The sequence below is a fragment of the Ambystoma mexicanum genome, chromosome 2q (genome assembly GCF_040938575.1).
Source record: "Ambystoma mexicanum isolate Mex_15411 chromosome 2q, UKY_AmexF1_1, whole genome shotgun sequence".
In the NCBI taxonomy this organism is placed as follows: domain Eukaryota; kingdom Metazoa; phylum Chordata; class Amphibia; order Caudata; family Ambystomatidae; genus Ambystoma; species Ambystoma mexicanum.
Genome location: NC_090924.1, coordinates 659,698,812 through 659,714,132, shown reverse-complemented (window position 1 = coordinate 659,714,132; position 15,321 = coordinate 659,698,812). Strand labels below are relative to the sequence as shown.

At 49.9% G+C, this 15,321-nt stretch overlaps 1 protein-coding gene across 2 annotated transcripts in view; it reads right to left on the bottom strand.

Moving 5' to 3' along the window:
* GRIN2A (glutamate ionotropic receptor NMDA type subunit 2A) overlaps window positions 1-8,434 on the bottom strand; it is a 2,125,912-nt gene extending 2,117,478 nt beyond the window's left edge. Inside the window, exons 1-2 of one of the 2 annotated variants that reach the window (XM_069647845.1) lie at window positions 7,221-8,434; window positions 2,276-2,692 (exon numbers count right to left, since the gene is read on the bottom strand). In XM_069647845.1, coding sequence (XP_069503946.1) covers window positions 2,276-2,692; window positions 7,221-7,259 — 456 coding nt within the window. In that variant the 5' untranslated portion in view covers window positions 7,260-8,434. The remainder of the gene's footprint in view (window positions 1-2,275; window positions 2,693-7,220) is intronic. The other variant, XM_069647844.1, reaches the window with a different exon arrangement.
* Between the last annotated feature and the right edge of the window lie 6,887 nt (window positions 8,435-15,321).

The following is a 15,321-nucleotide window of genomic DNA, read 5'->3' as shown; positions in this document are numbered from 1 at the left end:
CGATATGCATGGCCTGCTCACCAACGTATAGGTTTTCATTCTAGCTAGGTCATTGAAGGGGACGTGGGTCGACTGACAATGGAGCGTTCTTTATGACGCAGCACGCACCATGCTTTAGGGCACAAGCGATTAACGCCACAAACCCTGCTACTGGCGGAAATTGCATGTGCTGTGCATACGGATGCTGTGTTCTGGGGCAGCGGTGTGTGTTCCCATTAAATTGGTAACAATGTGTGCTTTCAAACACAGCGATACTATGAAAAGTAACATAACATGGCATACATCTGTCGCAAGTGGTGTGTGTATGCGCGTGGGAGAGGGGAGATGAGATAGGGTGAGAGAAAGCGAGTGGGATCATGCTTTTATATGTGTGTTGGTGTGTGTCCGGCCCATGTCTGTTGATGTGTACGTATTTCAGTGCAACACGTGTGTTTTGTGTATGTTTATGTGCGTATGAGCGAGTGCGTGCGAGGGGGAGTGGGTTAATGCATGTGCACATGTTCAGTGCAGTCTGGGTGTAACTGTATTCGCGTGTGTATGCGTCCCGTGATATTAATCACGTGGTACGTGTTCAATGGAGCGTGTGGTTGTGGTGTGGGTGGACGGAGAGGTGTGTGTGTGTGTGTTCGCTCACTCCTCTCCCTGTTATAAACATCGTTTGCATGTTTAGGCTACGTTTGTCGCATGTTTGAGAATGCTTAAAATCGCTTTACCCGTTTAATGAGCTGGAATTAGGCATGGATCAATGAACCGATCTATTTTTAATTGAAGTCAAGCGGGGGCGCCCGAGGCGGCACAGATCTTTCCTTTCAGAATCCAATGCCTTCTCAACTACAAACAGGAAAACTTTGAGCCCATCAGCGCTCGGGGTGCAGGTGCCCTCCCGGGACGGGTTCAAGGGGAAGCACTTGGCAGCAGTTCCCACTGTCCCACTGGACTCGCCATCATCACGGGGCAGACAACTGCAGACAATGAGCAATGCTAGCCTCCCTATTTGCAGGACCGGCACAAACAGAGGTACCATGGACAGCGCATCAATGGGCGGACAACATCAGGCAATGCTAGCCTCCCTGTTTACAGGACCGGCACAAACAGAGGTACCATGGACAGCGCATCAATGGGCGGACAACATCAGGCAATGCTAGCCTCCCTGTTTACAGGACCGGCACAAACAGAGGTACCATGGACAGCGCATCAATGGGCGGACAACAGCGGGCAATGCTAGCCTCCCTGTTTACAGAACCGACACTAAAAGAAGTACCAAGGACAGCGCATCACGGGGCGGACGACTGCAGACATTGAACAAAGATAACCTCGTTTACAGAACGGGGACAGAGCCTCCACACACTGGCTGGCTGTATGCAGAGAAAGGACTCCTTGACAATCACAGAAACACGGCGCCACTGCATACATGCTGCCTGCATGGTGTGATCAAGCCGGGCGTGGGTGAGTTTAAAAGATCGCAGAGGCACAGCACACACACGTGCTCGGTATCGTTGGGCCCTCCACTGAACTGTGTGAGACTGGAACATGGGGAATGTGTGTGCTGATAATAACTGACACACGGCAATTTAAAATGCGACCACTTGCCCACGGTAAAAGACAACCCAGGACATGACGTAGAACTTTCACAGTAGTTGCGCAACTGCTCCTTCCTGCACTAACCCGGACAGCTGAGCCAAGGGCTATCTACTCTAGAAGGAAATCCGTTGGTCCTGGCGACAACTGTTTACTTAGATTCCAGGGGCAAGAGGGTTTCCATGTACCCCAACAATAGTAATAAACGCCTAGTAACCATCACACTCTATACACGTGCATACACAGTCTGCAACACAACATCTGCTGAGCTGTAGGGATCACACAATACCAGATGCGTGCAAAATTGCCAACGGCGCAGTGGCCTCTCAGTAGTTGCCCTTTGACAAATTAGAGGAGGTGACAGGTCTTTTTTGCAAAGGGGGGTTGATGAGGAGAAGGGATCGTGGGGGGAAGATGGTAAACCACCGCCCGGAGTCTGAGGAAAAAGCAACTCACACAAGGCAGAGGCAGTGTAGGGTGGGCCTCAGCCACGGCCATGCAGACCTGGGTGCATGTGTTGATAAACTGCGCATATTTCAGAAACACATCGCGACATTACTCCGTGTGGCAGTCTAACTTGTTCTTTCAAAATGCTGAGCAAGTGAAGTGTGTGAATCAGGGATGCTGCGCCGCGGGGCGCCACGCGGCATCGAATGAACGTGTGTCCGTGTCTAAGACAGGACCCCCACACTCTTACCTTGTCGGCCATTATCATGGAGGACCCCCCGTGGATCCCAAGGATGGGGATGAAAGTCTGCGATGAGATAAAATCCAAGATCTGGGCGATGGCCTCCTGGTCCGTGTCGTCGCCGAAGACCACCCCGTGGATCTTGGTGCCGGACATCAGGTCGCACACGTGGGTGATGATGCTCTTGGGGTCGGTCTGGTTCACCAGCAGGGTCACCACGTTGACGTCAACGTCCGTGGACATGTCCCTCGTCCAGAGGGCCCGGATGTCCCTCTCGGTGATGTAGGGCGTCCGGCCCAGGATGACGGCGATGTTGAGGACCGGGGAGGTCTTCTGGGCCCCGCGGGCGCAGTCCAGCTGCACCATCAGCGCGTGGAGGAGCAGGAGAGCCGAGCCGAACACCCCCATCTTGCCGAGCTTCAGGCCCTGCGGGAATGACCACAGAGCACGCATCAGGACATGTTACCCAGCTTCGTGCACGCAGCACCGAGCAGACATCAACACAGAAAACACATTGCATTCCAGCGCGCTACATTGTGTGGTTGCACTGTTCCACCCTGCCCTGGGCACATACTGCAAAAACGCCACACACTTCAGTTTGTATAAACCCCACACCACAAGGCGCTGCCCTTCACTATCCGATCCTGGGTGCTTGCGTGATAGTGCCCGCCCGCAGCACCGCAGGGACCCCAAAACCTGCGGGCAGGGCTCAAGACATGGCTGGGCCAGCCTGTCCCGGCCACATGCTGCAAGAACTCCACAGGGTTCACTTTGTATAAATTCCACACCAGGGCCCCGACTGCTCATTCATCGGATCCCCGTCGGTAGTTGGATGTTGACAGCGGGAACGCACGGGGTATGCAGTGGCAGGTCAACGCCAAAGGTCCGGGTTCAAGCCTGTATTTTGCAAACGTGCACTGTATACATCCACCGCGCACGGGGCATCATTCACTTGGCATGAACTTCTCCCGAAGAACCGAACTACTTAGATCGCGGCGAGTGGCAAAGCTGTGACCGCAGCAGACAGAGGCGGGCAAGAGTTTCCCGCAATGTGGAGACCGTTCAGGACAGCACTGCCCCCACCTACGTCGATCGCAGCCACCAATACCCGCGCACACTCCTTTTCGTATTCTAGAGGAATAGGACCGCGTACCACTGGCGGTAAAGTCCCCCCATGAGGTGGCGATGGCCCTCCGGTATTCAAGCCCCCAATAGCCTGCGTCAGGTCAGCACTTCGTCCAACTGCACCGAGCGCATCCTTCAAAACGTGCCCGCGCTCGCCTGTGAATCCATCTCGCAACAGTAGTAGCTGGCCCCTCGATCCCCGGGTGCAGGGGGGTGTGAAGGAGACACCCCCAGCATAGGCCTGGTCCTAGCCTCAGGAGCCGGGTTCAAGCCGCTCCTGTGCCATCCTGCCCTGCGCGCATCCCCAAGGCACGTTCATTGGTATCGTCCTAGAGCAGGGCCCTTTCCTTGGTCGTCAGACACTTGGCTGCAGCGAGCGTGGAAGCTCCAGAGGGCGGGGGGCTGGGGGGGGGGGGGGGGCTCCTGCTATGCACATCTACGGTCGCCACACACAGCCGCCCGCTCTATCGCCGCCTTCCTTTGTTCGAGGCCGACGAAGCTGCGCCTGAGAGGACCACGGAAGTTTGCAAGTGAGCGCAGAAGTTTCCGGCGTGGTTCGAGGCCCTCTGCGGAGCCGCGTCTGCAAGACGGGCGCAGATCCTTTCGCTACTGAATGCCAAGTGCCCAAGGGTCCCGTCTCTTCTCCCAAACGCCGCCCAGGCAGATAGGAGCCTTTCCTCGGCCCACGGTAATTGCTTCTCCCCAGAACCGTGTGGCTGGGGAGTGGGGGAGGGGTGCAGTTGGTGGCGGCGCTGGACTCTGCCTGCCCAGTCATTGATTCAGAAGGAGCTGCGTGCGCTCAGAACTGGGGCGCTCCCCTCCCCACCCCAAATCTGTGGGAAGAAACAAGCAGACCGCACTGCACGACCTGGCGGTTCAGATTGGTCTGCGTGTTATAGGGCGTTTTTAGACGCAGACATTGGGCCTGATTTACAGATTTTTTTTTTGCGCAGTGCAAGGTGACTTTATACTGCAGCAAAGTCACTTTGCACTGCAAAAATACGCGCTGCACTGTTCTGTAAATCGGGGGTGTTTGTTGGAAACTTTGCACCTGTACAAAGTCACTTTGCACCACGCTAAACATTCAGTAAACCAGGCCCCATTGTAGCAACGTGCACGGGGACTACTGGTCTGCATTTCCCACGCGTCACCAATTCAACTGTGAGAAATCAAGGCGCCCTGAGACTGCAGGTGTGCAGCAGAAGGATTGGGCTAACCCGAATAATAGAGCACGGCACCTGAACCCCTCCCCCCCAAACACACCTGAGCAGCTTCCTTGCCATCTCAGACATCGGGGTCACTGCACTGATAGCGTTGGGGATATTTCTTCCCACGAGGGTTGATGGGGGGTGTTTGCTGGAGGCCCTCTGCAGGGCCCCTGGGTGGATTATTTGGGACGGGACCTCGGTCGTTTCTCTGAGATTGCGGGTCTGCAACAGGAAGGCTGTACAGTGCTGGAGAGTGGACAGAAGCACGGCCTGCCCAGAGATGCTACCTTGCACGCCCTCTCCATCTTCTGTGGACAGAGTGAATATTCCCAGGGGCCTTGTGAGAGGGCCCCTTTAATCTCCCTGGTATGCACCCTTCTCCTGGCTCGTCACGCCTGTCTCACGCAATCTTTTTGGGGAAGGACCCGCGTGCAAGTTCTCTTTAGGGACTTTCTTGCAAAATCTGTGTGAGGGCCTGATTCATGGTTTCTGCACGGTTCAAAGTGACTTTGCACTGCCGACACAAACCCTGATTCATGGAACTGTGCAAAGTGTACTTTTGCAGCACAAAGTCATTTTGTACTGCAACAATGACCATGGACTGACTTTGTGCTGCAAAAATACACTTTGCACAGTGTCATGAATCAGGGTTTGTGTCGCCAGTGCAAAGTTACTTTAGAGCAGTGCAAAGTCACTTTGAACCGTGCAAGGAATTACACGAATCGGGCCCTTAGTGTCTTGCATTAAATATGGGACACTAACTAAGCCCCTTGTTCTTTTCCAATACCCGCCCCCTGCCCCCATGTCCTATCCGTCTGGGAAAATATATTAAACACGAAGGACTCGAAGACACTGCCGCGTCCTTTCCGGTCCCTACAGCCCCCCACCAGCCCCCCTCCCTCAGGACGTTGTACATTTCCTATAGCTGTAGAAGAGGCGGGTGGCAAGAGGCATAGGTTTAAACTGAAGCTTCTCGTCCCCCATCCCCGCTACGCCCCTCCCGTCCCCCCATCTCTCCCGGAAGTTATTGCGCTTTCCAGTGATCACAGACTGGCCACGGGGAGCTAAACTCGTAATGTGGAGTGACTGTGCCAAGCACTTGAGCTGTTTCCCAGCCTACATCCCACGCATTGCCCCCTCGCCAGGGGTTACGGCCTGACCTCGGGAAGGGGTTTCCCCTGCCCTCCTGCCTGACACCAACGCACCACGGGGCTCCCCGCGTCATCACCAAGCGGGCGTCGTTGGCCAATCAGAGTTTCTGTTGTGCACTAGATTGCGAGACGTGTGCACCGAGGAGCCGGCGCTGCCTGCGGCGAGGGGTGGCCGGCAGCCGCGCTTCCCAGGAGCGCTGCCTCATTTGCGTTGCCGCGTTAGCCCTGACTCCGCGGGTGCCCCCGGGAAGTGTGTCGCCGACCGGGAATGCATGTGTCTTGTTCCAGTGATGAGCCATTTTGTTTCCCGTGGGAATCCCCAAGGGATTCACTCTTAGAGGGGCCTGCAGGAAACACCGCATCCATTTAACAGAGAAGGGAGTGCGCAGGGTAGAGGGGGTACAAGTGGCTCATGCCCCTAAAAATAGCACTCTGTGTCTTCGGGCAAACAACGATAGTGCAAGATTGAAAGCCCGGGATTGGAAAAGCTCTGCGTCTGATAGGACATTCAAAGGAATTTCCTCTTACTACGTGTAGCTATCTCTATCTGCGAGCACTGCAGTTTCCCTGCCACTCACGTGGTACGGAATCGAAAGGCTGCAGCGCCCCCTGCCGGCCGCCTCACTCTCCATCATTGCAAACTTTTGCTTCCCTCTCCGACGGACACACTGTAAACTTCGGCAATTCTCGGGTCTCAGATATCTGCCATCACCCACCTTGGCGACCCCCGGGAGCACCCCTTTCCCCCCCCCGCCTCTATCCAGCTTAAAGAAGGCCGATTGACTAATATGAGCGTGTGCGGGACGAGGTCTGGCCAGGACACAGAAGATAGGGGGGTTTAGGGAGGGGGTGGCGCGTAGCGGGGGCGATGCTGATTAGTCATATCGGAGAATGATGCTAGAACACACTTCTGACAAAGATGACAGAAGCTGCAATGTCCTTCCGCACCACCACCCGCCCCCAAAGGCTGCCCTGGCTGCATGCAGGCCCGCAACACCATCACCCACCAACACCGCGTGTGGCCTCACGCAGCAAGGACTAGACGGCCTGGCCACCAAAGGTCCGAAGTCCGGATGCAAAGCTAGGGCCCCCGAGATCAGGTCTCCCCAAAGGCATTGCCTTTCTTTTGTGCCACCCCGAGCCTCGTGAACTGATAATGACCCTGCGGGAAAGAACAGCCCCCACCCCGCCGAGTCCATATAAGACACTAGAAAAACACGGTGTGATTCTGACTGGGGAAGGGTGGCTGTCAACTCTGCGCTGGGTTCGCATTGAAACTCATACATGCGATGCACGCATGCACGCGCATATGGCGGGGGGCGAAGGGGGGGTGTTCTGGCAGGCAGCCTGAACATCTCCGCGTCTGCGGTTTGCGGTGGTCTGTCAATGCAGGCGACATGCAGTGGTGTAGCATGCAAAGAATTATAGGAATTACAACAACAGAAAATGTTCCCCACTCCTCATACTTACAGCATTCTCCGTCCACATCGTGTAGTCCCAGGCTCGCATTCCTCCAAGTCATGTCAGTGGCCGGCCCCCAGCCCTCTTGTCGCAGGCAATGCAGCAGTAAAGACGCCAGCTAATCCCCGTGTGCTGTGGTGCAGTTGCGGTGCGCTGCAATCAGAAGACCCATAATTGCCCAGCGCTCAACGTTCCCTTGGCCAAGCTCAGCGGAATCTCCCGGTATCATCGCCACGGCAGAGAAATGCACCCGCCGTCCAAGCCTGCTCCCAAATTTCCTTTCCGTGGGTGTTGTTTTTTGAGTGTTTCTTTTTTTGCGCAGCAATAGCGCGGGCACGAATTGCTAAGCCTCTGTGCCCCTCACCTCTTTTTTTACCAACAAGGGTTTCGGTCGACAACACATCCTTAAGGAGAGACGCAGAAGTAAAGCGGGCGAGCCTTGGCCCCCGAGCAGGGCAGTCCAGATGTGAGGTGACCTGACTACACAGATGCAGTGGCTGCGGTCACGTCCAGAGATGCAGCAACACCTTCCGGCAGAGCAGCGTGTGGCCGCGGCACCCGTGTCTAACCGCACCAGGGCCTGGGGGCTGCGCAAAGGAAGCCATCAGGCTGCACCGCATCCTGGGCACACATAACACGTCACCCCACAGACAGCACGCTCTTCCCTACTGCAGAGAAAATGGGCACTTGGCATCCCCGCCGCAACTTTAATTGCCTAGGTAAATTCCACAAGGCGGGCAGCGCGCGAGGTCCGGCAGCGTTGCTTCCGTGGCGAGCGCCAGGTCGTGCTTGTTGAGCAGCCGCGCGCGTCCTGCAGAGTGTGTGTGTGTGTGTGGGAATGCTGCGCCTGACGCTGTCCACGGTGCTGAAGCGATTGTAATCCTCCTCACAGCGCGGGAGCCCTCGGCGCTTGAACTGCTGGTGATATGCAGCTAATCGATGAAAACACTTTGATCCGGAACGGGCGGATGGCTGCTGTCTGATTCAGGTGAGCCCCCTCCCACCCCCACCCGCTTTGTGAAGAGGGCTGCGGAAGAACGGCGCGCGAGAGAGCGATCTTTATGGGCTGGGGGTTGAAGGGCAGAGTGTGCGAAGGAAGAGAGGCAGGCTGGAGCAGGAGTTTGAACACTATTCAGTGCCACGTGATGGCTGCGCTGCACGTGTGTGCATATACACTGGCGTGTGCGTGGAAGAAGGTAACATAGGGTCCTGGCCCCCACCTAAACTGATTTCAGCCCCCCCCCCCGCTGTTCCCCAATTCGAAATCAACAAAATACTGCAGTCTCAACGACTCCCCCTCGTTCTCATCTTCCTGTCCTATAAGCAACGCAACGCAGGCATTGCTCAGAGGCAGAGGGAACAGCAAGAGAGGGGGTGGGAATAGAACAGCAGCAGTGAAGACAGAGATGCGCGGGTGAGAGAAAGATGCGACGAGAGAGAGAGAGAAGGATTAGACAAACGAGGAGGCGATGTGCCACAGAGCGAGAGGTGAGGGGAGTGGTATGGCCGTTTTCACCCAGCTCTGCTTACATCCTCTTGGCTGTTGTGGCCCTCCACCAGGCAAATACAATCATTACTGGAGACAATCCCAGTGACAGGAAATCTGAAGTTATGTGATGTGCTGCATCGTTCCTTTTAAGACAACCTTCCCATGATAATGGACATCACAGGACATGGTGATCAAGGCTCCTCCGACCAGCCTCCAACTGCCCTCCCCATTCTCCAGCAGCCTTCAATCTACACAAGACAACATATCATCCTTTGACTGCATGCATGCCCCAGTAATGCCAGTTTCCCATCACATTCTCAAGTAATGGGCCGTCGACCAATGGTGTGAAGTCTGGTACCAAAGGACGACCAATCATAGAAAGACAAAGAGAGGTGCAACCTCATACACTGGCTGGGCACTAATTGCATCACACAAACTGACAAAGCAGTAGTAAAGGAAATCCATAGAGATGGCCACAGCCCTTCATCAACCAAGCACTAATGGAACCAGACAGTCTGATAATTGTACCATGAAGTGTGAAAACAAGGCAATCCATGGATGCAGAAGAGAAGACCATTCTCACATCCTACCTAGAGACTGCAGTGTCATTATGAATGTGCTGGCAACAGTAAAACGTGTGGTATTTGAAATACTCTCCATTTATATAATACCATCTAGTTATGAGTTGGGATATTTGCACATAGGCGTATGTAGAAACTTATTTTTATCTGTCAGCAATGTTGAGGGAGAGTTTGATACGTAGTGCATAGCTACAGTCCCTACCCCAGCCCAATACTGCCCAGGTGAGAAATGTTACTAAGACAACCATAACGCCCATATCATAAGCAGGTAAAACAGGAGATGAACACAATTTAAGCTTTAGATCGCGCAAGTAAAACTAAGTTAATGTTGCAATATCACCATGCATTAGACACAAAGCAAATCTGCACACGACATGAAGAGGGAACATTCTTGGTCAAACATGCATTTATACAAAAAGAATACTAACATGGCATCCATAAAGACATGAAGAATGCTAACATAAGTAATGTATGAACAGAATGCAACATGAACGACCCACGAATATAGCTTACTAGCATAAAAGGGCAACAATAATGGGCAGCCATCTTTTCCAAAATGGAAGCTGAACCTTACTTCTAAGTAAATGAAAGGCCTCAAGGCTTCACGAGAACTAAAAATGCTGAATTTACCGAAATACAGATCCGTGCAGAGCCCAGACGGTAGCTATGCCGACAAAGCCAAGAAAATTGAGATAGTAAAGAAGGTCTAAACATCTCAGAGAGAACACAAGATAACAATTCCCAGGACACAGGCCCTATATTCTTAGATTAATTAGAAGAACAAACAGCCTTTGTTAGCCAGGTGCAGCATGATTATAAATCCAAAGTCTTCATGGGGAATGGACCAAGAGAGTCCCCAGAGGTAGAGGAAACCATAACACTCATACTGTTGGGTACATTTACCCACACAGCTGAATTCCCCTCCATCACCAACCTGCACTTCAGCAGTTACTAGCAGAATGGCAGCGCTGGCTACTTTGAGTGCCATTCCCTTGCATCAAAACTGTGTTTTGTAGCGACAACAATGATGGCTGCGCTGTCTTTGTCAATCACCTATTGGGCAAGATGGAACAGGGAACACACAGAGAAAGGCTGCCAGTGTGTTTCCTTATGTGCACCAAAGAAGAGAATTGAAAAGCAGCCCTAATTTGCTGCTAACACAACATTTCCAAATGAAAAAGGAAATATGTTGAATTCAAATTATGGAGCCTAATGCCCTTTTCAGCTGTTCAACAATACACAGTTCTGATCCATTCAGACCCAGCTATGCCCAGCCATATTCAGCTTGTGCTCCAGCAAAAGAAAGGATTTCTAACTGAATAATAGGCTGTGTCAGGCAAAATCTGTGAAATCACAAACAACTTTACTCCCAGCCTTACGGGAAAAAGGTTTCACTTTGCAACAAAGTATCACAGCTGAACTCTTCAAAAGAAGCCCTATTCCTCTTTGTCTATGTTAATATCAGTGGACCTTTGCCTTGAACAGATTGCTGTGTAAGAGAAACTGACTAGGGCTGCAAGCAATGTTTAGAATCTAGATGGAAGAGAAAAACGCATTGGGAGGTTACAGAAAAGGAAAATTCACCACATGTAAAAAGGGTTGCTTTTGCAAACAAGAAACATTTCTGTTTTAAAAGTGTAATGTTGAATAAGGCCCTGTCCTTGCCTAGACATGTAAGGGGGGGTTTGTTTGAAAACATATATGGGATGTTTTATTTCAACAGACTTGCTTCTGATTCAGAAAAAAAAATAAGTAAATAAAAGTGCATTTACTGTGGAAGCCACAGAACAGGTTTTCCGACTTGGCTCCAAAGGACATCTGCTTGCTGGGAACAGGATTTGCCTTCCCCCAAAGTGCCCAGCCCCTTGAAACTATGAATGGACCAAGAGAAAGCATCTCACATGCTCATATGACTTTGTCACTGGGAATTGAGCCTGGTACAATAGATTCCAGAACGCTTATGTGTGAAATTGAAAGTAACACCACCCCTCAACTTCAACTGGGGTCATCACAGCCAACTCCAAAGCAGCCTTGAAATTGTACCCTTATTTGGGAGACAATGCTGGCCATCTGGCTCAAAAGACTATTTTAATTAATAAACTTTAAGGCTGTTATTGCTGCAACCAGACAACGCAGTAACGCAAGAGTTTTACAGTTCAAATGCAATTTTGGTGGCTTTAAATGAAGACGTGCTAGCCTTCACTAGCATGTTAGGGACAGAAATGACGGAAAATTGTATATTCTGAGGAAAGTGTATACGGTGCCACTTTGAAATTCAATACTAACATGCCTTACGATAATATGTACAAATGTATAAAGTTATAGAATTGTAAGGGAAATATTTCCAACCAAAAAGTGTGAAGGATTATTAGAAGGATGAAACAATGTCATACAAACCTGGGAGTTGGACTGCCATGTTCTGTGTGGAATATGTCATTTGCCGATGTGATTTGCAAAAGTGCCACAAACTGTACAAATGAGTGATTTCTGGCCTAACTGATTTTTGGCAAAAATGACTGAGGGATAGCTCTGTACCCTATAAAAACACCCCATAAAAAACAGTCCCCACCTCCAGCCCAATCTGCTTCCACGGAGGAGGTGATATGACATAGACTGACCTATCCAATTCTTAGGGGTAGGTCTAGCTTAGTTCTGCCCCACAGTACATTCTGTGATGTCACCTGCCTTATAAAAGGGGGAAGCTCACAGAGACAAACGTGACACACTCTTCTGAATTTTCCAGCTGCTGCGTATCCAGACATTTCATATTCATCCTGCAGATTCCAGATCCACTGCCAGGCCAGAGTATAGCAAACCCTATCCAGGCAGAACCACTATTCAGAACTAAACCCCATACCAAAATCCCACTAACTCAGGGAGAAAGGAGGACAAGCTGTGGTACCCTTTTGGAGAGTTTCCTGTGACCAGACCAGATCTTTGCCCCACTACCTGTATGCTGCTGTGCTGTGACCAGACAGGCCCAGCTGTTTTCTGCCAGGAGAGTCCTACCAGGGTGCCATGACCAGATCCCTTGAGTCCAGAAACCTGGTTAATTGTCCCAAATCCCAAGCTCCAGTGCGGATTGTGAGTACCGCCCATCCCATTACAACACATAGCCTACACTATGTTGATACCTTGTCTTGGTACCACCCTCTAAGTAGTCCCATGCATACCCTGGTAAGGTGTTTAAGATAGTCTGAATCCTCTGTGTATCCTGTTTCTTAATTTCATGTGTTGGTGCCATTCCTTCCCATCCCTTTAGTCCATTGCATAAATCCTTAGTCATATTTGGAGTTTATTAATTAATTTCCACATAAAGAGACACGCGGCATGAAGGGGGTTAAGACGGCCGCTTAACCTGTTTCATGGGCAGCGTTATCATCTTGATAATCTAGTTACAAATATATAGTTGTAGTAGCACTTGTCCTTGCTTTCCAAATTGATTTTCTCTGTTAACTGCTTTTATTTTCCCAAAACCGACTTCCTTCTACATTGAAAATCTCATCCAGTTATTCAGCTAGAAACCCTCTTTCACTTTCCTATTATCCCTGTGATGTGCATCTATCAACCAGCCTAAAAACTGCATTCCAATTCTCTCTATTTCACCTATTGTTTTCCAAACCTTTTTGACATTTAAAACTGTAAAAAGAGGAAAAAAGCAACTTTTCAGTGTTTGATTTTGGCTGCACTGTGTTCTTACTTTCAAGTTGATTTTTGAACTGTATGCCCTTTGTTGATACCTTGCCTGGTAGTTGCTAGTGTACTTACATCTCTGATACTGCTCTAACTCATATTTATCCCATTTACTCAACCGCACATGAAAATTAATTATTTACCAAATCCGAGTGTTATTTATACAATAGGGAAGGTCGGATTTTGATTCTGTTTGCTGCCTAGTATCTCTGACTCATTATGCTCCTTTCTATCCACTCAAAATTTGATTAATAGGGGTTTGGGGGAGCATTGCAGGGGGAAATCTTCACTCCGGTGCTATCTACCCGAACAGTACAATTGCTTCCATTCATCTGTGCTTTGGATATGTTCTAGTAGAAGATCAACCAAGTGTATTTTATCAGTTTACATTGTAATTATCACCCCATTGGTGACTGCTGCCCAATATTTAAATTGGGAATCTAAAATAAATATTGCATTCCCACCAACAGGCTTGGTTGAAGGTCCATTGTAACCCGGGGTATTTGTAAAAGGGGGTGTGAGACGGATTGGGTGCCAGCTCAATCTGAATTCTAGGAAACAAAGAAAAAGTATTCTAATTTAACGCTACATCCTAGGCTAAGGGCAAGAGTCCTAGTCTGGAGTGTGACGCCTGATTAGAATCTTTAACAATACTAATATTAGCCAAAATCCCAATAAATGCAGGGTGAAATAATTTCAAACACGGTCTCACCACAGGTGATCCATAATTAAAGAACAGTGTCTATTCATTAGCAATGGGCATAGAAAGGACACCTGCCTTAATCTTCATGCATACTCTGAGATGCTGTACAAGGCCATCTAGAGAGGAATCACCCGGGCACATGGCCTAGGAATAAGGGATAGTATTTTTTAATTGAAAGGAAAGCGGACCTCTCTCCCACTACACCTGTCTGGCTAATATCTTGACAGTCTGTCAGTTGTCCAAGGTTGGACATCAGAAATCCAACCAATCAAAACCCCCCATGCCAGGCCACCCAGTATGTGTTGTGCCACCCAATACGGTATCGTAGAAATTATGTGTATTCACTATTATCAATTAAGAGGTGGTCTCAGAAGGAGTCATCAGATTGTGATTATCCAATTAGAAGTTCAACCCCTATATATATATATATATATATATATATATATATAGTTATCCTTAGTAACCAATACCTTCACCTCTGAGGTTTTGGAAACCAAGATTGAAATGTGACATCAGTCATGATGATTGTCCTCCTTAAAAGCTGTTGTTTTGTATGGAAGCTCTGAGAGCTGCAACTTATTTGATTGTCCCAGCTTTATTTAGATGTCAATAAAGCTGGGTTTTGACTTTCACTTTGTCTACTTCCGTTTTTGAGCCTGTTTTTTCTGACTCCTGATCCTCTGTGCAATTTTGGGTTTTTCCCAGGCCATCATTACAGCTGAAAGCAGAGGTGATGGTTCGTTAGTGTCCTCAGATTGTCGAGGGCTCCCGCTGTGTGTGGCCTGAACAATAAGGAGGTGACCTGTGGAGAGCGGAGTACTATGCGTAAAAGAGCGGGTCGACAGGAGCCCCCATGAGGAAAATTCCTGTCCGGTCCCTGCAGGATGCCCCATAGGGTGGGAGGCCAGCTGGCTGTTAGGGGAGACTTTGATACTGAAGACCATCACCGGATCCACAGATTTAATTGACACTAGGCCTGGCAAAACAGGGGGAATGGATTGTTTTGTATGTTGGGACAATTGTGATGAAATAAACAGATGAGATAAGATATATCTTATGGGAAGGCCAAGGAAAGATCACGTGATAAACCTTGTTACCGGGTAATAATAAAGAGAAAGATAACCTCACCATGAGTTGGAAAGATGGCTGTAGTGTATTCATTTGCATAGTAGTTGCCGACACCAGACTCATGTTGTAAGACAGTTCAGGTTTTATGAAAAGTGAACTTTTGTGTATATTTGTATATATTGTGGAGGACATTGTGGGGTGGACTGAGGAGTGTGGTCCGGGGTGGGGGTAGCGTAGTGGGGCTCCACGGGGTGAGTGGCAGTTGTGGTGTCACTTGGAAGATCTGGAGGCAACAGCGAGGTGGGACTGCTTGGAGCGAGTAGCATTTGTGGTATTGTTTTGCAGTATTGGGTGATTTGGAATGTGTGGTCTCGCAGAGAGATGCATAAACTGAGTATTGTCAGGTTAGGGTGTAAAATGGAGGTAAACAAGGGTGAGTTAGAATTGAAATAACAGGTCTGATAAATATTGGTAAGTAACACTGTGACAGACTCATCATTCATTTGTGTAAAGCCGTATACTGTTATAAGGACAAAATAGTTAAGTACCACACCCAATGGGTGCAGAACACTGCAA